At 36.7% G+C, this 24,584-nt stretch overlaps 1 protein-coding gene across 6 annotated transcripts in view; it reads left to right on the plus strand.

Annotated features, from left to right (window-relative positions):
* LOC115220856 (1-phosphatidylinositol 4,5-bisphosphate phosphodiesterase gamma-1) overlaps positions 1–24,584 on the plus strand; it is a 153,296-nt gene that overhangs the window by 101,893 nt on the left and 26,819 nt on the right. For 5 of the 6 annotated variants that reach the window (XM_036510426.1, XM_036510428.1, XM_029791034.2 and 2 more), the window contains exons 10-21: positions 1,587–1,702; positions 2,131–2,216; positions 2,728–2,848; positions 3,754–3,839; positions 3,992–4,074; positions 4,475–4,526; positions 6,608–6,678; positions 6,903–7,019; positions 7,875–8,047; positions 18,849–19,049; positions 20,358–20,480; positions 21,168–21,345. In XM_036510426.1, the coding sequence (XP_036366319.1) occupies positions 1,587–1,702; positions 2,131–2,216; positions 2,728–2,848; positions 3,754–3,839; positions 3,992–4,074; positions 4,475–4,526; positions 6,608–6,678; positions 6,903–7,019; positions 7,875–8,047; positions 18,849–19,049; positions 20,358–20,480; positions 21,168–21,345 (1,407 nt within the window). The remainder of the gene's footprint in view (positions 1–1,586; positions 1,703–2,130; positions 2,217–2,727; positions 2,849–3,753; positions 3,840–3,991; positions 4,075–4,474; positions 4,527–6,607; positions 6,679–6,902; positions 7,020–7,874; positions 8,048–18,848; positions 19,050–20,357; positions 20,481–21,167; positions 21,346–24,584) is intronic. The other variant, XM_036510427.1, reaches the window with a different exon arrangement.

Consider the following 24,584-nt stretch of genomic DNA (forward strand, 5'->3'; position numbering starts at 1 on the left):
AGGAACAAAACATAAACATCAGGTCTTCCCATAAGTTCTGTCTGATTTTACCTTTTTTAAAATTGAATGAAATTTAAAAGTATTTTAGAATGTCTAATGGAATTAAGAATTATTTTTGTGCATTTATGAAGATTTAAACCAATTAAATATTATTTTACAGAATAATAGAATTAAAATTTCTTTGATTAAAACCTTTTTTAACATGGATGTATCCAAAGAGCATTTGAGGTACTTTATGAGTACTAAAAAGGAAACTCTGCCAAAGAGACTCGAAAAATACACTCAGCTTATGGGAAAGAATGCTTGAATGAAAGAACTTGCAGAAGATGGTTTGAAAAATTCAGAAGTGGAGATTTCAGCCTTGAAGATGAAGATCGAACAGGATATCCAGTTGAGTTTGATAAGCTCCTTGAGGCATTATTTGAAGAAAATCCTGCATTATCAGTTGAAGAGTTGGCAATAAAGCTTAGTTCAAACTATACAACTGTTCATCGTCATCTTCAACAACTTGGAAAGATTCCTAAACTTGGAAAATGGGTGCCTCATGAATTGTCAGAAAGCAACTGCAAATCCCAAATTGACATCTACTCTTCTCTCCATTCGCGCAAACTCATTTCACCTCTTTTGGATAAACGTGTGACTGGTGATGAAAAATGTATCTTCTATCGGAATGTTAAACGTCGTAAACAGTGGTTTGGTAAAAGGGAAAAAGCTCAACCACAACCGAGAATGGAACTTCATGGGGAAAAGGTTCTTCTCTCTATCTGATAGGATCGCAAAGGAGTAATTCACTTTGAATTGTTACCACCTAATGCAACAATCAATGCTCAAGTCTACTGTCAGCAATTTTAGCGTTTGAACCAAGTTTTGAAGAAAAAAAGACCCGCTCACTGGTAAAATTTGATCACATGTTTTCTTTTTTAAAATTCGGACAGAACTTATGGGATAACCTGATATATATATATATATATAATCAGTGTGCATTCAAAGCCAGTGAACAGTAATTGACGATATCCAATGTGCATTTTCACTTTTTTCTTCTTACTTTCCCTATATCTTTTCTACGTGTAGTTTCTATTTTCTTTTTTGAAACATATTTCTATTATATATATGGCGGGGAGCTGGCAGAATCGTTAGCATGCCAGCCAAAATGCTTAGCAGTATTTTGTCTGCCGTTCATCCTTTCAGGGTCGATTAAATAAGTACCAGTTATGCACTGGGGTCGATGTAATCAACATAATCACTTTGTCTGTCCTTGTTTAGCCCCCTGTGGGCAATAAAGAAATATATATATATATATATATATATATATATATATATGTACAGTAATACCTCAATATATGAGTTAATTCATTCCCAGAGAATGTTTGTAAAGTGAAAATTCGTAAACAGAAAATAAAACTCTTAAAAACTCGTAAAACCAGGTCCTCGAAAAGTGAGATATTACTGTATACATATATATATATATATATATATATATATATATATATATATATATATATATATAAAATACACACACTTATACATACATACACACTTGCCACACTCGCATTTAATTTATTTTATTGTCGTTGTTTTCTTCACAGTTTGAAGATTATTTATTTTCTAAACCAAATCAAGTTTGGGACACAAAATACGACAAAGTGACGCAAGACATGAACCACCCTTTGTCTCACTATTGGATTGCTTCTTCTCATAACACGTAAGTACACATTTCGATGCTTCTCTCTGACGACTGCCTTTCTGGGCACTCATATATGCACTTCTCTACTTACACATGTGTACGAGTGCGTTTGTTGAAAGCTCCCGTGCCGGTGCCACATATAGAGGCTCCTCTGCTGGTGCCATGCATAGAGCTTCCACTCTGGCACCACAGAAAAGGCTTCTGTGCTGGTGCCATGTAAAAAAAAGCCCTTCAGTACACCCTGTTAAGTGGTTGATGTTAGGAAGGGCATCCAGCCGTTGAAACCATGCCTAAGCAGACGATTGGAACTTGGTTCAGTTCTTGCCCTTACCAATTCCTGTCAAACCATCCAACCCATTACAGCATAGAAAACAGATGTTAAATGATGATGATGATGATGGATTTAACTGTTGTTGATGGTAATGATGTTGTTGTTATTGTTGCAGTTATTTAACCGGTTGTCAATTAAGGAGTGACTCATCTGTGGAAGCCTATGCCCGGTGCTTGAGAATGGGTTGTCGGTGTATTGAATGTAAGTAATGTTATTCTCTATCATTCCACTTATACCTTGTTGTTGTTTATCCTCAAATCTGTTTCGGATCAAGCAAACCCTTTGACCACAGCTGTTCTGACCATAATAACTATTCCATGTTTTTTTTTTGGAGCTTCAGTGTATTGAGCACCACTTAATGCATTGAACTCCCTGTTTTAAAGCTAATAGTGTGGTTTCAGTGAGATTTGGCTGCTATTTCTAGCAAGTTAACCATGTAGAAGTTCCTTTTTAAGATGGACTGAAAGGGTCTGACATGACTGATCCCATTAAATACAAGCAGCATTTATTACAAACATTATTCAACTTCTGTCAGAACTAATCCACTACCATCATTTGACCCAGCTCCCTACTTCGTCTAGATTTAGCTCCCTATCACACCTTAGCTCAGTTCCCTACTGATGCTAGCCCTGCTCCCTTATTGTATGTTGGTCTTGTTCCTTACTGTATGGAATGGATGTTGAAGCTGATATTCATGTTTCTTATCTTCCAGTGGATTGTTGGGATGGCCCTGAAGGTTACCCACACATAACACATGGCCTTACATTAACCAGTAAAATAAAATTCCTTGATGTCCTCAAAACCATTGCTGAACATGCCTGGGTGACAACAGAGTAAGTAACTCCATTTCCATTTATTAATCTTTCTTCAAGTTGTTCTTGTTCTTCTTCTTTTTGGCAATATGTTGTTTAGTCTTGAGTCTGACCTCATCAAAGGTATTTCCACTGTGATCATCTAGCTTCATTTTCCAGATATAATACATTTAGGACTGGGTGCGATTTGAAGGGAACTCAGCTGTTTTTTCTAGCAGGTTGAGCAACCGTGTACAGGTTTCCTTGTTGACTCAGTGTTTGTCATGTGTTTCTGGTTTATGAAATCAATATGTGATGGATGTCAGCTTCGTGGCTGTTTATTATTGAGAGAGAAAAGACATCTTTTGTTGCTAGGTGAAGGGACGAAATCTTCAGGTTGTTCCAATATAAGTTCATTGTTGCAATTCTAGCCAAAATAGCAGAATGGGTTTTATCTCAAATGGATTTCTCATTTTAGACATCTGCAAAGAACATAGCCATGAGGATTATCCCTGGGATTTGATGCTACAAAAATAGCTTCTCTGCAGTCACGAGTTGGAATATATGTATATGTATGTATGTATGTGTGTGTGTGTGTGTATGTATATATATATATATCTCCGTGCCGGTGGCATGTAAAAAGCACCAACCGATTGTGGCCGTTGCCAGCCTCACCTGGTACGTAAAAAGCACCCACTGCACTCACGGAGTGGTTGGCGTTAGGAAAGCCATCCAGCTGTAGAAATACTGCCAGATCAGACTGGAGCCTGGTGCGGCCTCCTGGCTTCCCAGACCCCAGTCGAACCGTCCAACCCATGCCAGCATGGAAAAACGGACGTTAAACGATGATGATTGATGATGATGACATTAATGTCAGTAAAGTTATTTCTGTTCATGTATTATTTTATTAACAGTATTGTTATTTTTTTTCCTTCCTTCCATTTCAGTTACCCCCTGATTTTATCAATAGAGAATCACTGTACACTCCCACAACAGCGGAAGATGGCAATGGCTTTCAAAGACATGTTCCGGGGTGGGTTATTTAAAGCTTTCTAAGCTTCTTCATCTATTTTTTACTTGCCAGCATGGATTTTTGCTTATTTCTCTACATTTTTAAAATATCTTTAGACGCTGTTTAATATTCTACTCTCTGTTTTTTTGTTTTTCTTTTCCATATATTTCCAGATGACTTACTTGTTGATTTTATTGACAAAGATGAAACGCAATTACCTTCCCCTAATCAACTACGTAAAAAGATCCTTTTGAAGGTTTGTCAAAATTATTATCTTTTCTCCCTTTGTGACAACAATTTCCTTTTAGACGTTTGCATTTACACTTTCAAAAGAGAAAAAGAAAACTTGTGTTGAGCTGTAGAGTAAACCTCTGATGACAATTCTAGACGACACCATACAGTGTATGTTTTAATAAGCTTGGTAGCTATTAAGGATTTTATTCTAATGGAAGGACTTAATAAGTATTTGCAGCCAACTTAGAAAATATTCCTGGAATTAATCTCTACTGTCCAACCCATGCCAGCATGGAAAACGGACATTAAACAATGATGATGATGATGACTTGGCTGTTTTGTGTTCTTCTGTGTAGCGTGTGTTCTTTCTAACCTTCTGCCAAACTCTATTTTCAAATTTTTTTCTTGTTTTATATTTCTAGAACAAAAAATTGCAAAAAGGTGCCGAAGAATGTGTAGTTAACGCAGATGATAGTAAGTTGAAGTTTTTCCGTTTCCTTTTTTAAAGAAATTCTTTCTGATTGTAAAGTGTATTAGCCATTATCTTAAATGTTGTTTCTCGTTAGCTTTTTATAGTCTACGCTTGTGGTTCTCAACTAGCGTCCATCTAAGATTTTGTTGTTAAAGTTTATCTGTAATTCATGAAATATTTTAATATTTTTAATACAATTCCTAATAATATTTAAATTATAAAAATACAATAGTTCTTTTTCATCATACATAAAATGGCTGTGGAGGTCCAGGAGAGTGAAATAGAAACCAAAGGGATCCTTAGGCAAAAAAATGGTTAAGAACCATTACACGTTATATGGTCCCTATAAACTAGTATTTAATTGTAAATTTTCTTATCAATAAAATAACTATTTTAATGTCCATTACTGCTGGGAATAACAACCTGAAAAATTGTTATTCCATCTAGAAATTGCAAGCCTCAGCACATTACTGGTACTGGCAGTATTCGAACTCAAGAGATTTTTGTTGCCAGTGAGTGAATGCCTACATGGACAGAAATCAAAAGTAGAAACTTATGAATTGCAATCTGCCTTGATAATTAATAATACTATATTGGATGGATCTTGCAGGCATGAAGGGGATTCGATCCACCATAGCCAAATTTCAAGTAACAGTTCAACAGAACTTTTCTCACGGTGGCACAATAGTTTTTCATTTGCCAGATTGCCTTAACTAGGCCGAAATAATGTCTTCACCACTTGACCTTTCTAACCTCTTATAATCCACCAAAAGCTAGAATTTAGATAACAAGACCACCAACTAAATCTATTGTTCTCAAAGATATGTCTATCCTTCTGGATAGTTATAAAAACTAGAACCCCCAAGCAAAAATCAGTTAGTCACTTGGCATTCAGTACATCCCCCTCTAACTTTAATCGTTTGCTGATGTATATCAATGAGGATAGAAACAAGGGCAAGGACAGTTGGAAAAAAATGTTGCTTTACAAATGATGTTCCTTGACATATTTGCTTTGCATCAAGTTATAGACACTTCCTTGTCACTGTATCAGAAATATCATCACCCAGTGAGCGTCGCCGTGAAAATCTGTAATTAATCAAAGATTCTATTGTTTACCATTTCTGATATAAAAAATAACACACAGGTGTAAGTATGGCCGTGCAGTTAAGGAACTTGCTTGCCAACCACTTCATTCTGTGTTCAGTTCCACTGCATGTCACTTTGTGCATACTATTGCTCCAGGCTGACCACAGCCTTGTGACTGGATTTGATACACGGAAACTGAAAGAAGCCCATCGCGTGTGTGTGTGTGAATTGGTGTCTCCTCGTCTTCGTCCCCATTGTATAAATGATGTCATTTCCAAACTTTCGTGGAAACCTGCTGGCTATGGAGGGGTGGGGGGAATATCATCTTATTTGGAAACTGGGAGGGTTGGTGATAGGAAGGGCATTCGTCAAAAGGGAACCTATCTGAACAAAATTGTTTTACCCAAGCAAGCGTGGAAAAGTGGCTGGTAAAACAATGATGAGGAGGAATAACACACACACAACTCTCTCCCTCCCTCTCTCACACCCACCCACCCACACATATCTATACATATCCAAGTATGCACACGTGTAATTGTGCATGACTGTGTCTCTGATTGTTATCATTTCTGTTTTGAGCAAAAGTCTGTACGTTCATGTTTTTATCCTCTTTGAACAATAAGTCCTGTAGCTTTGTGCTTTTGGACTAAAAAAACCTTTACTTGAAAATCTGATAAGGGTTGGCAACAGTAAAGGCATCAAGCCATAAGGTCTTTCCAACCCATGCTAGTACAGAAAAACAGACCAGGACATGAAGAGTCTCTCTCATTGGCTCCCTGTCATCCTAAATGAGGTTGAAGTGTCTCAATTATTTAACACTGTTAAAACTAGAATAGTCTCTAATCTACTCTAATAACTTCCTGTAATTATAGTGGAGGACCAAATTATAAAAAAAAAGAATCTGTCAGCGTATGAAAGTAGGTTTCTGTATTATTTTATATCTTTGGTCAATTTACTGATAATATTACTTCCATTTTTTTGTGTGTTTCACTTGTAGATAACATTGAGGCTGATCTGAGTAATTCTGTAAAGAATGGTATCATGTATCTTGAAGATTCCATAGATCATGTAAGTATCTTTATTATACACTCAGTATATTAGTCTATGATTGTGTGTGTGTGTGTTAAAACAGAATCAATAAAATGAGCACCAGATTCTACACTCGTCAATGTTTGAAACAAGTAAAAAAGAAACAGCAGAATGTCTTTCATATTTCTTGGAAATTTCTTGTGATTGACCATTCTATGTTGAATAAAATGTTCCTTCCAGTGACCAAGTTTCTCCATTTTCAGGTTTGGCATCCACATATATTTGTATTAACCACAGCCAAATTGCTCTACGCTGAAGATCCGTCTGCAGCAGAACAAGATGAAGACCAAGAGGATGAAGAGAACAGTTTATGTGCCGAGGTGAGATGCTTATAATTATATCCACCAAACGTATCATTCAGCTCCCTTTATTGGAATGCTAATCAGATTTAGAGATTTTGAAATAAAATTTTCGACAAAGTAAGACAGAGATAAAGATAGTGTTAAATTTCTCGTATTGGCACAAAATCTCACATTTGTTGGTTACAGTAGATTTTTTATCAACAAAGTGTTACATATGATCATGAGAAGACACAACAAAAGCATTGTGTGTGTGTGAGTGTCCATCATTCCATCCATCTACCTGTCTACCTGTTCATCTTGAGAGATAGGGGTAAAGTAACTCGGGGATGATAGAAATACAAAAGGGTATCAAAGATGGGTGAGGAGCAAAAGATGATGACTTTGCTGGTATAAATGGGAGAAAGATCTGAATGAATGCCATAGAATCTCATTCTCTGTCATGATCTCCACCCAATGCACAGTTAATTAGATTTGCATGTGTGGCCGAGTATTCCTCAGCACCACATAGCCTCAATCAACATAGTCCATTGTCATCTCCCTGGGAGATCAGTCTACCACTTGGTTCCATGTCTTCAACTTCCATAGATTCCTTTGGGTGGTCAGCGCTTCCTTATTCTATTCCATGCAGATTATGTGAATGTTTATAGAAAATTCTTGCCAATTCTTTGTTGATTTGGAGCATTTCTTTGCATGTCTTCCATGAGCCGGCTGCGTTTTGTGATATAAGAAAAGAAACATTTGAGGAAAATCCAAAATAATGAAAATAATAAAAAAGAAAAGAAAAATACAAGATATAATAACAAAATAAAAAAAGTTTACCTGTAATTTTTGTGACCATTTTTTTTCTGCTTTTTTTTTTTTTTTTCACATCAGCAAAACTGTTCTAGTGATGAGCTTCACTTTGGTGAAAAATGGTTCCATGGGAAACTGGAAGGTGGGCGGCACCGTGCTGAATGGCTACTACATCAATACAAGTCTTTAGGTGATGGCACATTTCTTGTTCGGGAAAGTGAAACCTTTATCGGAGATTTTTCCCTTTCATTTTTGTAAGTATTTCACTGCTGTATTATCTGGAGTTGTGCTTGAGAAAAAAAAATTGCAATATTTTGGAATCTTAATCTGTTAATCTCTGCTTTGGAGGCGACTTTTACAATATTCCCATCTACATTACCTTTCAGTTTGACAATTGCCATTAGTTTGGATCTTGTTGATTACTAGACACACAGGGACAGTATACAACACACACACACACACACACACACACACAAACTCTGTCTGTCTGTCTCTGCACATTGCTTTCTGTTCTGTTGTATTTCTCAGGAATGGTAAATGCAGCTGGTCTTTATTAAAGAAGCTTCCAGGCATGGCTGTGTGATTAAGAAATTTGCTTTGGCATTGGCCTCCGATGTTTGGCAAATCAGACGAGTGCTTGCATCTATGTCTTCATTTGGTCTCACATTCCCACCATCCAATAACAATGTTTTCGTGCCACTCAAAGAGCATTTCACATAAATAAAAAGTCTGGTGCCATGTTGGTTTGTGCAATGTCTTGAAATAAGTAAGAATTGACAAAACAAACAAGGATGGTGCTGCCAATGACTTCCAGGAATGAGATACCAGACCATGACAGAGACAAAACCTACAAGAAATGTTCTGTAGAAGTGAATATTGAAGAACTTTTAATGTCAAATGATGTTTTCCCATTTCATAATATAATGTTATATTTCTGTTTGTTTTTGAGTTATTTTTCGATTTATTTAAATTTTTTATTAATAATCTCTGCTTAATTTTTGGTGGTCTCTTAGAAATGGTATGCCTTTATTGAAAGATTTAAATTCAGAATCTAGAGGAAGGGAGCTAAATATTTTGTGAAGTAAATACCAATTATATGTTGGAATTGATTCACCTGACCATACACTCTCCCTGCCCTCACCTATAAATCTGTATCAATGTTGGGAATTATTTCTTCACTTGGATGGAGTGTGGGGTGGATTGGAAGACTGTCAAGCTTCTCACTAAATGCTTTATCATATTGAGTTATGTCCCTTGGTTTGTATTATATTTCTTGGGATTGGTAAAACACCAACGAAGAACTGAGGATCTGTACAACAGACTTTTCTCCTCACTCCAAGAAATTCCCTTCCTTATGTAGATCTAACAAATCATTATTATTTCTTCCCATAAATTTTTATTTCTTTATCTTATTGATTCTTTAGAAAAAGTATTCTTAAGAATCTCTACCAATTCTTTTTTAAGAAGTAATCACTCAGTTGCACTTTTATCTTCCTTTTGACTCCTTCTGGACCATTTTGGTCCCAACCCTTACCTCAGTCTTCATCTTACTGCTGCCAATATAACCTGATGTAGAATCTCTGTGAAATGACTTTCTCATTCCAATCATTGACTACCATCCATTTCTACTGACCAATGTAGAACCCCGCTCCTGCTACAGTTCCTTCTACCATGAGCCGTTTGTCTCCAGACTCATTTACTCCTCTCATAACCATGCAATATGCTTCTTTTTAACTTCCTCTTTTATCTTACCATATTCTTGTGAACAACAGCATCATTGGTTACCAACTGGTGACCCTCTTGGTCACTGTATGTTTAAAAGGCAAGAGGGATAAGGGAGCATCTGGTATTTAAGCAACTGAGCTTGAACAAATACCACAAGGTATTTTTATTTGAAAGCACTGTCCATTAATTAGTATCCTCATCTACATTTACATTTTAGGCCAATATACTTTGAAATAAGACATAGTGCTCGCGTGCACACACACACACACACCTATGATAGGACATCCTCACAGTTGATGTTCATCAAATTTCCGTTTCAAGTTATGAACTTGAAGCCAGAGTAGAACCTATTTGCCCAGTGGGTTCCGGTCTGAACCCATTTTAGTTGTGAAGTAACATTCACCGTTTTAGTGCCCTCAGCATACAAGCAAGTGAATTTCTTTTACATAAGCCTGTTGGTTTGTTTCTTTTTGTGTGTGTGTATATGTGAGAGAGAGAGAGAGAGAGAGAGAGAGATAAGTTTCTGATAAATCAATTGATCAAACCAAGTTCAATTCTCACATACAACCTGTTCTCTTAAGCTGATGTCATCTTGAGAAAATAACATGTTGCAGTTTCCATTACACTTTACAATACAGGGTGAAGAAATATATGGAGAGCCATTTCCATGTCTTTGATAAAGATATAATTTAGTTTTGCCATGAAATTATGGTCAACATTGGTTAAAATGCCAGGATTTCATGAAATTAGAGTAAGGGTTGCACTGATGTGTTTCATCATTGTTACAACTCATCAGGAGTCACTTATGTCTCTCTCTCTCTCTCTCTCTCTCTCTCTCTCCAGAGATGTTGACTGATAAATGGTGGGGAATTAACAGAGAGTTTGTTCTAGCATTGGTTACAATACTTTCTATCATTTGTTGTGATACTGTGTGCTCTGAGTTCAAATCCCTTCATGGTCAACTTCATGATTTCCCTGGGAAGTGAGCAGAGAAGTGGCAAATCAATAGTAAAGGTTTCCAATACAAGGTTGTGGAATGGATGGAATTCTTCGACTGACAGATGGAATGTCTTTTGGTATTTTTACTGACTGTGTAGTTTCTAAATTCTAATTCTTCTTCTTCTGTTTGTGACTGCATTCATGGAAATATTCTTTGGTTCTGTCAAAACATTGACTGTGATGCTACAAGTTCTTACAATATTACATACAAGTGTGTTCATACATATTTTATTTACATAATGGTAGATTATTGGCAGCCAACCGTTGTTACAGTGCCAATGCAGTGTTGCTGCATCATCATCATCATCAGTGTCATCGTTTTTACATTCTTTATTTCCATGCTACAGCCATTGGTTAAGTAAGATTTTCCAACCTGGGATCCACACATACCTAGGGGGTCTATGATTTCATCATCATCATCGTTGTTTAACATCCATTTTCCATGCTAGCATGGGTTGGATGGTTTGACTGGGGGCTGGCAAGCCAGTAGGCTGCACCAGGCTCCATTCTGATCTGGCAAAGTTTCTACAGCTGGATGCCCTTCCTGATGCCAACCACTCCGAGAGTGTAGTGGATGCTTTTTACGTGCCACCGGTATTGGAACCAGTATCCTGTCTCGGTCTCCTGTCATTGCCTCTGTGAAGCCCAACATTCGAAGGTCTTGCTTCACCACCTCATCCCATGTCTTCCTGGGTCTTCCTCTTCCACAGGTTCCTTCCACTGTTTGGGAGTGACACTTTTTCACGCAACTTTCCTCATCCATCTGTACTACATGACCATACCAACACAAATGTCTCTCCTGCATGCCACATCCAATGCTTCTTACGTCCAACATTTCTCTCAGGGCGCTTACACTCTGTTGTGTGTGCACACTGACATTACACATCCAGTGGATCATGCTAGCATCATTTCTTTCAAGCCTGCACATGTCCTCAACAGTCATGGCCCATGTTTCACTCCTGTGAAGCATAGCTGTTCGCACACATGCATCGTACAGTCTACCTTTCACTCTGAACAAGAGGCTCTTTTTTGTTACCAGCAGAGGTAAGAACTTTCTGAACTTTGCCCAGGCTATTTTTATTCTAGTGGCAACCTTCTCAGAGCATCCACCCCAACTACAGACTTGGTCACCTAAGTAGCTATTCTACTGCTTTTCTACATGTTAAAAACTGACAGAAATCTTTACACTGAGAACTTCAAACACTTAGAGTAATGGCTCTCAACCATTTTTGGCTTAGTGACTCCTTTCAATAAACAGTATTCTACAAATGCCCTCTCCACGGATTATTTCAATAAAACAAAAGCTAATATTATATATTAGTTTAACATTAGTCCTCTCTCTCTGCTCCCTGATGACATAATTGCCTACTTATATATTCTAATCCCAAAGATGTTTTTAAATGAAAATACAGGAGGAAAAGAAAACTAAGGCTTTGGAAATTTGATGAAGACTTAAGGAGAAAGACTAAAGCTGAGAGAGCGAGAGAGATTAGGAAGTTACATATTGAAGAGACAATTTAAATAATTAATTTATGAAAGTACATATTAGTGATAATGTATGTTAGATCTATGAATGAATGAAGCAATCAAAAGATCAAGAGAATATCTTAGAAGTGCTTAAGGTGGGTGCCAATAGTAACCAAACACTGGAATGAGCTGCATGAAAGTCTGGGAGGGGAACATGTGTGATAGGTATTTTATTTATATATATATATATATATATTTATATATAGGGAGAGTTTACGAAAAAAACAAAAGACGAAGACAGGTGGTGTACAAAACAAACAGATGTATATATATGGTATGGCCGGAAGTGGATATTATGAATGGGTATTTTGCCCTGGGCAGTAGAGATAGCAGTAAGAAGCCGTAATGGGTGTGTGATTTGTGTTTAAAATTTTAAATGCTGCTGTATAAAAGTTATTTATAATTCTTCATTCGCATTTTACCTTTCGACTGAGAAATGAAACAAGTTTGTAGTTTGTTAATAAATTTAGCCTCTTGAGTTGAGAGGCATTTGACAAAGCTGGGATCCATAAGAAAATTAATATAGAAAATATGGGTTCATGGTATTGAAAAGGTTGTGAAGCACCTGTCTGCAACATTGCTGAGTGAATGAGCTACTCAAGATGCTGATTTAAAGTGGCTCAGAGCATTAATGGTGGGATTGCAGGGGAAGAGCCCAGTGATATCAAGAATATCTGCATCTCTAACTTCACTGTACGAATCACAGTCGTCATAGCAGCAATTAAGACAAGCCTAACTTTATGGATGTTAAAATTGAACCTGCACTTGGTGCTTGAGCAAGTCTTTCAACAGCTGTTATACTCACCACTAATTTATGAGACTGATAAGAGAATGGAATATGCAGTACATTTGTCATTGTACCCAAAGAGTAAGACCAACTTATGTATTGAGAGTTGCTGATGATGATGACGACGACGATGATCAATTAAGATTTTTAATTGGCTTGTCATAATTTAATTCCCTGAACCACCATTGAATGTTAAATTAATTACTTATAATTTAGTCCTGTTGCTTATCACCCAAATATTTGATTGGCTGCATTACCAAATGTCTTCTATCTAATTTGGTTCCGAGTTATCACATGTTTGTTTCATTACTCATTTAATTTGATGAAGAAACTGTTGTAGCAACCATTATCCCCTGTTTGATTTGATTGCCTGAGTTGTCAAGTATTTGACTATTAGTGACATTGTTCTAAAGCAATGGTTCTTAGCCTTGGAGGGTACTGTGAGATTCCAAAGGGACAGCAAATGTCAAGGTGAAGGGGCTATGTGGGGCAGTGTGTGTTTAGAGGGGTTGTGACTTTTTTTGTCAGAAAGGAAGTACTGCATTTTCCAACATACCAGCATGTAATGTAAACATGTAGCGTAATCATTCAAACATTGTTATTATCTTTTGAAATCCTGTTGCACATTTCACATGGAATTTTTCGTTCTCCGAATTTGTCTTGGTGTGTGAGTTGAGCCACCTTTTTTTTTTTTTTGGCTGTCAATTTAGGTCTGAAAAATTCAATTTGTGTGCCAAAAATGCATTATTTAAATCAGATACAATACTTACATTTAAAAACATCTTTGGGATTAGAATATATAAGTAGGCAATTATGTCATCAGGGAGCAGAGAGAGGACTGATGTTAAACTAATATATAATATTAGCTTTTGTTTTATTAAAATAATCCGTGGAGAGGGCATTTGTAGAATACTGTTTATTGAAAGGAGTCACTAAGCCAAAAATGGTTGAGAGCCATTACTATAAGTGTTTGAAGTTCTCAGTGTAAAGATTTCTGTCAATTTTTAACATGTAGAAAAGCAGTAGAATAGCAAAAACTGACACCAGGATAGATTTCTGTGTAATTTAAAGAATCAACAACAAACTCACAAGATATTCATGCATGTGTGTCAAGACCATCTACAGTTTGTACATGGACAGTCAAACTTGTGTGTTTTACTGTCCATGTATAACTTATATCCACTCAGTATTCAGCTCTCTCCAAAGGGTCTGTTTATGTTCCCATGAAATACAAATCTACTGAAAGCATCTCTGTTGGGGACACACTGCTAATTAGATTACAAGATCTACTTCACTTTCTTCTTTGTATTAATTCTTTGAGAATGTTTCTTCTTTGTTACAAGAATTATAGTATTGAGTGTTATATTTCTACAATCTGATTTCAATTCACCTTTGAGGGTGAAATGAAACAACCAGTAATTCACTGTGGCCCACTTATACCTTTCCTCTGTGAAATTTATCTTTGCATTTAGTCATTTGTGTGTTGATCTATGATTGATGGGTCATTACGTCAATCAGATTCTTAGGATGGATCTTTTGTTTGTGAGCATCTCTACTGTCAACTTTGTACATTAATTCTTTCTGTTATTGTGAAGGTAAAATGTAAGAGGAGGGGATGGATGCAAGTTGGCAGAGTTGTTGGCGCCTCAGGCAAGATGCTTCTGGCTTTTTACTTTCTGAGTTCCATTAATGCCAAAGTCAACTTTACCTTTCATCCTTTTGGGGTTAAGATAAAGTACCAGTCATGTACTGTGCCAGTGCCATTGACTTACTCCCCCTCCCCTCAAAAATGCTTGCCTTGTGCAAAAATTTGAAAGCATTATTATAGATGGAAATGAAGTTATGTAAAGAATATCAAATATTTTAAACACTAAATCATTGTTGTTTATTGGAAACCTTCATTCTATAAAGTTATGAAAAAAAAAAAAAGGAACTTTTACCAGACATCTTATTTTTAGGATTAAAATTTCACATTCTTACTTCAATTCTCATTTTGCATATTTAGGATTTACCAAGATTTTAGTTTTAAGCTGCAATTCCAAAAAGTCTGAGAACATTATTTTCCTGTTTTTGTTATTGATTTTTAATTGTCAATTTGAAATTTCTGTAAAATATTTGGCTAAACTGTTGTTGTTGTTTTTTTTTTTATTCTTAAAGATTTTTTTATTTTCTCTAAAACCCTGGTAAGTAAACCCATTTTACTGGCTGTTGTTAATGTCCCCATCTGGCTGCATCTGTGGCACCAGCAAACCCTGAAAAGCAAAATCCCCATAAAAACCCAACCCAAAACATACTTTCACCTTCACAGTGCTTCTTTGTTTATAAATTGGCTTCAAATTTCAATTCTAGACTGTTAGGAGAAAGAATTTGCAGGGGCGGGGATGCAAGGGAATAGAGTTTTGTTCGTTAGTTAATTGCTAATCCAGCTTTTCGCTTTTTTTGTTCTTTTATAAAAAAAAATGTTTAACTTCATCATCCAATCTCCCTTAGATTTTATTAAAATGTTTAGTAGTGATCTGTTTCCCTGCAAAAGGCACACAGTATGGCGCATGCATCGGAAGTGTGGTGTTGCATGAGAGAGAAACATGGGAATTATTTAATTAATTAATTAAACTGTAGAGAAATGAGTCACACAAGCTTCCCTGTTGGCTGTGTAATGTGACTGTGTGTGTGTGTGTGTGTATATATATATAAAACACGTACAAATGAGGTGGATGATGAATGTAGGGTAGAAATGTGTGGCAAATATTGGGAATTCTGTGAATGCAGGGCAGAAGCAAATGTAAGGAGTTGTGATGTTCGATGGTGGGACTGCATAGATGAGATGACGAAAGACCAGGATTAGTAAGGATGTGCTGTATGGCATTTTCATCCAACCTCCCTCTGCTGGCATGATAAATGAACATGAAAAGGTTGCTGGTGATGATGATATAAACACTAGAAAGCTGCAAATAACAATTTTGGACCATAAAAACGACATGAAATCCACTGAAGGGAATTGAACCATTCATCTGTTCTTTAGTGAGGAAATATACTTTGATTTACACAACAAGGAGTTTGAGGTTTTTCCTCTCCCCTATAAAAATATAAATGTCAATCTGCTTCATTTGGAATTCATTAATTAACGAGATGAACAATTTGATTGACTTCAGTGAGTTTGCTGTTATTATGGATCCCAGATTGTATTAAAATCTCAGTTGTTAGCTTATAACTTATTCATATATGCCAACATATATATACTTGCATGTGACTCTGTATGGATGTGGGTTTATTTGTTTGGAGAGACAAGAAAAAGATGGAATATTTCAACAAAACAGCTGTGTTTAGAATAGCACAAAAATATTGTTGTTTGCAAAATTATCTCAGACGAATTTAGGTGTGTGTGTGTGTGTGTGTGTGTGTGTGTGTGTATGTTCATATCCACAGTTGATGTTGTTAAGTGACAGGAAGAGCACCCAGCCGTAACAAAAGACATAAAACCAGCAATGACCTGCACGACAGCAAAATTGTCCAGTTTTTTTTCTTCTCAGATTATTGAACGATTTTTATGAGTGTAAAGAAGAAATGGGATCTTTGCAAATCCTGCCAACCCTGAGAAAAATGCATACCCATAGAAATTATGATGGTTATTACTTATGCATGCATACATACCTGTGATCAGACACCACTACAAGGGACACAGTAAGGTCTCTGGTAACGTTCTACATTATAGCATATAAGGATTTCTTAAATCATTTTAGGGATTAAGGAAAACACAATCCTAACTTTCATGTTTAACTCAAGAAAATGAGATAGAGTAATATTTGGGCATGAAAACAGGTGTGTGGGTTTAATTATGAAGAACCCCAAGGTAGTCTTGGATCAACGGATGTTCCAGCCATGACCATTCTTTATGGTTTTGTTTTGTTCCAGACATGTTTTAAGTACGTTTATATTATCCATTGTTTTCTTTCTATTCTTAAATGAGAGAAGATAATTTGAGGGAAATGTGACTGTTATTTCTGGAAGGTTTAGTATCCACATGCAGAAACTCTTCTCATTGGTTCTTAGACTGACATTAAAATGTGTTATGATGTAGATGACAGAACAATTTTCTATAATTCTTGCTTTGAATGTGTCCCTTTCTTCTGTGACTCAGAAGAAAGTCTTAGAATTGTTATTAGGATTTGGCAATAGAAATGGATGGCAGAATTCATCTGAGGCAAGATTATCAGCTGAAGGATCTTAGTATTCAAAGACAATAGAAAATTCTTTGTGAATTTAAGCAAATGCATATTAGATTCTGTGGTATACGTCTCCCAACTACTGACATTTGGTACCTGTAAATGTTAGTTGTTATATGCTGGTGACCTATCCAGGGAAAATTTATTCTGCATACACTGCCATTGAACTGAAACAAAGCAGCAATCCTTGCAGAATTCCAAAGTGCAAAAGGAAGAATTTGAATTATTTGTTCATTATTAAAAACCTGAAACAAAGGGAACTCATTAGAGCAGGGGTTCTCAACAAAGGTTCGTATGACCCGGTGGGGATCCATACAAGCTTCTGTTGTTAAAATTTAACTGCAATAAATTGGTTATTCTTGTTCAGTACACAGAACATTTAAACAATCTTTTAAATACAATTCCTAAAATCTAATTATAAAAATCTAATGGGATTTTTTTTTAAACATTGAATGGCTATGAGGGTCCAGTAGAATAAAAAAAAAGGAATCTAAGAGGGGCATTAGTAAAATAAAAAGAAAGGTGGGGGAGGTAGACATTGGCATCATCCGTATATCATTCGCTATATGCCTTGAATAATAAAAAAATATTATAATAATGAGAAATACCTTAGGAATTAGAACCTAGGTTCAAAATTTCCCCAAGACACCTGATGAAGGCTGGTGGGTATATCAGCCGAAACATTGTGTTAACAACAAACAAGATGAGGACAAATATCCGTCAAATGTAAATAATACAGGGATTTTGTTGTGTGTGTGTTTGAAGTATTGAAGAATTAGAAGCAAACTGGGTAGAAAATATGGTAGTTTTATTATCTACAGGAGTGTCACTTACAGAAGCATTTTGGTTGTAGAATGGTAAAAAAAAAAAATAGGGTTTCTGCAGCATTAGAAAATCTCTCGGTAAGCAATCCACTGCAATTAAAGAAATATGTGATCTTTTGGGCTCTGTGGTCCCTGAAGACATTTGTTGTTCCTTTGAAGGTAATCTCTGTAGTTTTTATATGAATAGGTAAATAGCATTTGGTGGATGAAGCTACAGCACCGTTTGGATGTGTTGTAACTAGCACTGCTGTACTGCAAGGGGTCTACTTGGGGCTTTAATTTGTGTGTGTGTGTGGAGGGAGGTGTTTCAAGCAGGATGTTTGTGTATGAACCATTTGCTTTGGGATGAAATCCTTTTAGTAATGGAAATCTGTCAGTGGATCCCACCATGACCACCTCCACCTTCACATGATGTTTTCTCTCAAAGAATCTTCCCCATCCAATATTGATTACCTTTTCAGTTTATGTTTTGGAATTCTTTTAAGAAACCATGCATTTGTTTGTTGTTGCCGTTTTAGCCCCAGGTCAGCCCTGATCAAGCAGACCTATCATCCTATCTTTTCCAGGCCAGTATATCATTGTGTCCTTCCTCACTTAGAGCAATTTTTTTTATGATGTGAGAAAGATTTGACTGCTATTTTTAACATGTCACACCAACATGTAGCAGCTCCCTTCGTCTCTTTTTCATACATTTATGAGTAATTTTGAAGGAAAGTATGTAATTACATTTGCTATCACTTGGAATTTTGTTGTGTTTTATTGCAATTATTATTCTCAGCTTTGTTCTTTCCTGTAGCTAATTATCATTAATTGCTAAGCTAATTGTAAATTGAGAGAAAACTTTGAACTTGTTGCATCAAATTCTTTTTTTTTTTTTATTATCTTCTTTTTTATTATCATTATTATTATTATTTTCTCATTTTTTTCTTTCTGTTTTTTCATCTCCCGTCTTGCATTTGTTTCATTCTAGACGGAAATCCAATGTAAATCATTGTCGTATCAAGTCCAAGCAGGATCGTGGTCAGCTGAAGTATTACTTGATCGACACATTGTTGTTTGACAGTTTGTACTCACTAATAACCTATTACAGACAGAATCCACTCCGCAGCTCTGACTTTGAGCTCACTCTAAAAGAACCCATTCCACAGCCACAGTGCCATGAGGGCAAAGAGTAAGTCCTCCAACTTTCCCTTTTATTCTTTTTTAATTGCTTTTTATGTCTTTTTTTTATGATTTACAGGAAGATCAGTTGTACTCAAGATCTTCGCTAGTTTTTCAAGATTTGAGCATGATCATTGCCAGGGCCACAGATTGGCTCCCATGCCAGTGGCATGTGAAAAGCACCATTCGAGCGTTATCTTTGCCTGCATCGCCATACTGGCACATGTGCCGGTGGCATGTGAAAAACAACATTCGAGCGTGGTTGTTGCTAGTGCCGCCAGACTGGCTCCCATGCAGGTAGCATGTAAAAAAACCTTTTGAGCGTGGTCGTTGCCAGAACTGCCTGAATGGCCTTCGTTCCAGTGGCATGTAAAAGCACCTACTACACTCTCAGAGTGCTTGGCATTAGGAAGGGCATCCAGCTTTAGAAACTTTGCCAGATCAGATTGGAACCTGGTGCAACCTTCTGTTACACCATGCAACCCATGCCAGCATGGAAAGCAGATGTTAAGCGATAACATTGATGATGATGATATACATAAGGTTATCAACCACCTCACCAACAACAACACTGAACACCTTTTTGATCTCCATGTGTCTAACACACGTGGACATGCCTACAAAGTCAGAAAACAATACAGCTCCCATGACTTTCGGAAACATTTTTTCACGCTCAGAGTTGCTGAAGCATGGAATAAACTGCCTGCGTCAGTTGTTGACTGCCATGACACTGCATCTTTTAAGGCCCTCATACTTTCCGAAATCCGCCGAAACTACACCTGATTATATATACACTTTAGATGAGTTGTAGTGCACCTGAGCACTGTACACAATTATTATTATTATTATTATTATTCATAAAGTTCACATTATTAGAATAATCAGCATTTAATCAACGAACGGCCAAGAAGTGATGGAAACTATTCACTGGATTGTACTGACATGATGTGACACTCCAGTTGTATAGTTCTGACAAAGATCCTGCTGTTTCATTGTTCTCTTCTGGTTTGTCAAAGGAAGATTAATTTTATGAATTACTGGATGAAAACAACAATTCTGGCAGGATTACACACAATCATTTTATCAGCAAGTTGCACCGAATTCAAATCCAAGTTACTTCAGGGTAGGTCACAGACCCCAGCCACCCTGCTCATCTCAGTCAACATTGTCATTGAATCTAAACTCGGGTTCTGATTGCAAATTGGACCTTATGGCTCTTGTACATCATCCATTCCTTATTTAAATTTATCATACACGTATGCCATTTACCATGTATTTTTCTTGAGGGTTTCCCCTAATTATGTATTTCTTTCATCAGGTGGTTTTATGGTGATATTGATCGAGTTACTGCTGAAGATAAATTGAAAAGAATTCCACGTGATGGTGCCTTTTTGGTGAGGAGAAGTGAAACAGACCAGTATGCATTTGTGATATCCTTCAGGTAAGAAGAGGAAAGGACAAGATTTCTTTATTAAAACCATATTTGTGAAGTGTACATATATGTATACTAGCAGTATCGCCCGGCGTTGCTCGGGTTTGTTTCGACCCTTTAGAATTGGAATTTTTGAAAAGTAAAAATTTTGCATTACGTAGCTTGTTATTCTCTTTAAGTGAACATTTTTCTGGTTGAAATACACCGAAAAATGGCAACACAGCAGTCACAAAATCGTAAAAAATAGGGATTTTCATAGAAAAAAAAAAGCACCTTTTTGATGTAAATAATTTTTGGTCTTAACATGGTCTGATTTGAATTCTTTCTTCTACAGAAGGAAGAGCAAGCCTTCTGTCATACTTTCAATTTTGGTCAACTTGCACCACAGGGTCTCGGAGGAGATAGTGTTAGTTGAAGGCTACTAAACCTGCCATACACAGACAACTTCAGCTTAATATATATATAGAGAGATGAGTGTATGGGTAAATAGGGAGAACCCTCTTCATTTAGGGTTTTTATGCATGTATAAAATTTAAATGTGGCCGACAATAGGTGAGATATGACAATAATAACAATAGGGGAGATATGATAATAATAACAACAATAATAATAAGAAATTAACTGAGATGTGAATAATTTAATTGCTTTTTGTAAATTAAAATTGTGTTTTTTTTTTCCCCCATCTAAATTCTTCAGGTGTGAAGGTAAAATAAAGCACTGCCGAATTAAACAAGAGGGTCGCCTCTTCACGATCGGTACTGCACAGTTTGAGAGTTTACTCAACCTGATAAAATATCATGAAAAGAATCCTCTCTACAAGAAAATGAGGCTTAGGTACCCAGTCACGGACCAGTTAATCATGAGAATGGGTATTGTAAGTAGAACTTTTGCTTTCAGTTCTTAGAATTCTGGTTATTTTCTCCCCTGCCATAGAGACCAGCCCAATCATTACCACAACCCCCACAACCACTCCATGCATTTCCTATACTGTCCACTCCTGTGAATTAGTGATGATTAGATGCTATTTAGACACTCCTGGCGCCGTACAATGTACATACACACACGTTATATATATCTAATACAAATAAGAAAATAGAGAAACAATTTAGTTGGTTCATCAGCTTTAGATATTAGAATGTTGACTTACTTATTTATTTATTTAACAAAAACGAGAACCTTAATAACATACATATTGAATTTTAATGTATGTATGTATGTTATTAAGGTCCCGTTTTTGTTAAATAAATAAATAAGTCAACATTCTAATATCTAAAGCTGATGAACCAACTAAATTGTTTCTCCATTCTCTTATTTGTATTATAAATTAATGGTAAAATATTTCTTAACCTTCACCCATTTAATACAATAAATAAGTTAATTATTGCAATTAAAAACAGTTGTGTATTTAATAATTTGGGTATTATACCAACACTATATTGGATAAGTATTATCCCTTAGTGGGTTGGATCCACAACCCCTAACTTACTTGGTGTGTATGTATATATATATATATATATATATCTCCTGGTATCGACCAGACCATTCAGTGTTGATATACATCACTGGCCACAGTGCACTTCACATTGTTTGTTTTAGCTTTCAGATAATGCTACCCATCTGGTGAGGTGAGCAGGCCAAACAACCCCCTGCCCCACTGATTGGAAAACTGTTTCAATTCAGGGTTATATATTTACAGCGGAATGGAGCTGTGTGAAAATGAAGTGTCTTGCTCAAGAACACAACATGCTGCTCTGTTCAGGAATTGAACACACAATCTGAACATTGTGAGCACAACAATCATAACCACTAGGCCATTGCACCTTCACACACAAACACACCCATATACATATATATATACTTATATATATATATATAAATATAATTTAGGGTATCTAAGAGACACCACCACACTGGAAATAGCAGTCCAAATAGCAGCACCTGGTGTTGTATGAGCATTTAATTTAGTTTTAGAGTCAAGTTTTGACTGCTATTTCCAGCGTGGTGGTGTCTCTTAGTTACCCTAAATTATAATTTTCAATAATTATTACCTTTGAAAGGTTTTTATTCCCATGCTGGCCACCTGATAGGATCAGTATTTTAAATATCGATCTTATCCTTATTGATATATATATATATATATACATATATATATATATATATATATATATATATATATATATATATATATATATATATATAGGCTTGGCTGTGTGCTCAAGTTCATTCCTCCATCCTGTGACTTTTGGTTCAGTTCTGTTGTGAAGTGTTTTCTACTGAACTTGGGAAACAAAGCCATGCAAATGGATTTGGTTGAGGAAACTGAAAGAAGCCTACTATGTGTGTGAGTGTGCATGTTTGTTTGTGTGTCCATGTGTTCACCGTCATACTCCTCCATGTATCACTGAGCGACAAGTAGTGATGTCGTCGTCATTTCTCTTCTCAACAAATCGTTTGTTGATTTTGTGTGTTCAAAGACATGGAATTTGAACACATGTTGACCTTTTATTTTAAAAATAGTTAACGGTTGGCAACAGGAAGAGCACCCAGCTGTGAAGCAGTGCCTTTTGAATACATTTGTGTAACCCATGGCAATGTAGGACACACACAAAACAAATGAATCCTGACTGGAAGGAAATGTGTGTAGGGCCTGACAGAAATCCAACTGTGCTGCTGCTGCTCAACTGTAGTTTAGTTTGGGGACCGTGACACCACGGAGGCATCTCCTGTGTTCATGCTGGAAATTAAACTTATGTTTATGTACAGTATTGTCAACCTTACATCATTATTTGGAAATTGTTCAACCACACCTTTCATACATATTTAGGATTGAGACCCCCTTCGGTCATGAATGACCATGGGATTGCACCTAGAAAGTCTGGGCAAGGTTGTTTATGGAAGACCAGCAGTCCCCCATGCATACCAGCCTCTCCTCCTCTCCATGCCACCGATGTTATCCAAGGGAAAAGCAAAGGGGCCAATACAGCTTGGTGCCAGTAACATCACAACTCATTTCTACAGCTGAGTGAACTGGAGCAACATGAAATAAAGTGTCTTGCTCAAGAACACAACACACAGCCCAATCTGGGAATCGAACTCACGATCGTAAGCTCGACACTCTAACCACTGAGCCATGTGCCTTCACATATAGTTAGGATAATTACAATCAATATCCAATGTGGCAATGCATTCTATTTCTGCCCATCGAAACCGAATGCCTTTTTGTTCTGTGTATGTTGTTTTTGGGGTTTTTTTGTTTCCAGAACTAAGTTTTTCATCTGATGACATTTTACCAATTTCTCAGTAAGACACTAGTTTCTTTAAAAGTATCAGCGACTCATGTTGTTGGATGTTTCTCTAATTGTAGGAAAAGAGTTCAATCCTGCTCTGATACATACAATATGCACAAGTTTAGTTTGTACTTTATACTTAAAGTATTGTTTTGTAATTTGATAATTTAATCAAAAACTGGACTTCTACTTCTGCTTCAGACAGAATTTCCCAGTGACCTGTTGGTAGATGACTAGATGGTCAAAGGGATAAATGAATCGTGGCCAATGCCAGCGCCACCTCGACTGGCTTCCGTGCAGGTGGCACGTAAAATGCACCAATCCGACCGTGGGCGATGCCAGCCTCGCCTGGCACCAGTGCAGTTGGCACGTAAAAAGCACCCACTACACTCACGGAGTGGTTGGCATTAGGAAGGGCATCCAGCTGTAGAAACATTGCCAGATGAGACCGGAGCCTGGTGCAGCCTTCTGGCTTCCCAGATCCCCGGTCGAACCGTCCAACCCATGCTAGCATGGAGAACGAACGTTAAACGATGATGATGATGATGATGAGCATAAGTTTTAAACTGCCATCAGATGTACTGGTCACATGACCTCTCTCTGTCAATCAGTTTTTAATTTGCTGACCATTACTGAGTTATGATGATTATAGGATGTAGTTCGTTAATGTGCAGCAATCACTACTTATTAAGGTGCCTTGGCTCCCTACAAACAGAACAGTGCAACCTTCAAGGTTTGCTGACATCTGTTTTACATCCATTTTGTCCCTGTTGCTGATATCAACTGCAAACAGGGATTAAGTGGGCCCAAATGAAAAACTGTCGTT

Source organism: Octopus sinensis, linkage group LG17 (genome assembly GCF_006345805.1).
Source record: "Octopus sinensis linkage group LG17, ASM634580v1, whole genome shotgun sequence".
Classification (NCBI taxonomy): domain Eukaryota; kingdom Metazoa; phylum Mollusca; class Cephalopoda; order Octopoda; family Octopodidae; genus Octopus; species Octopus sinensis.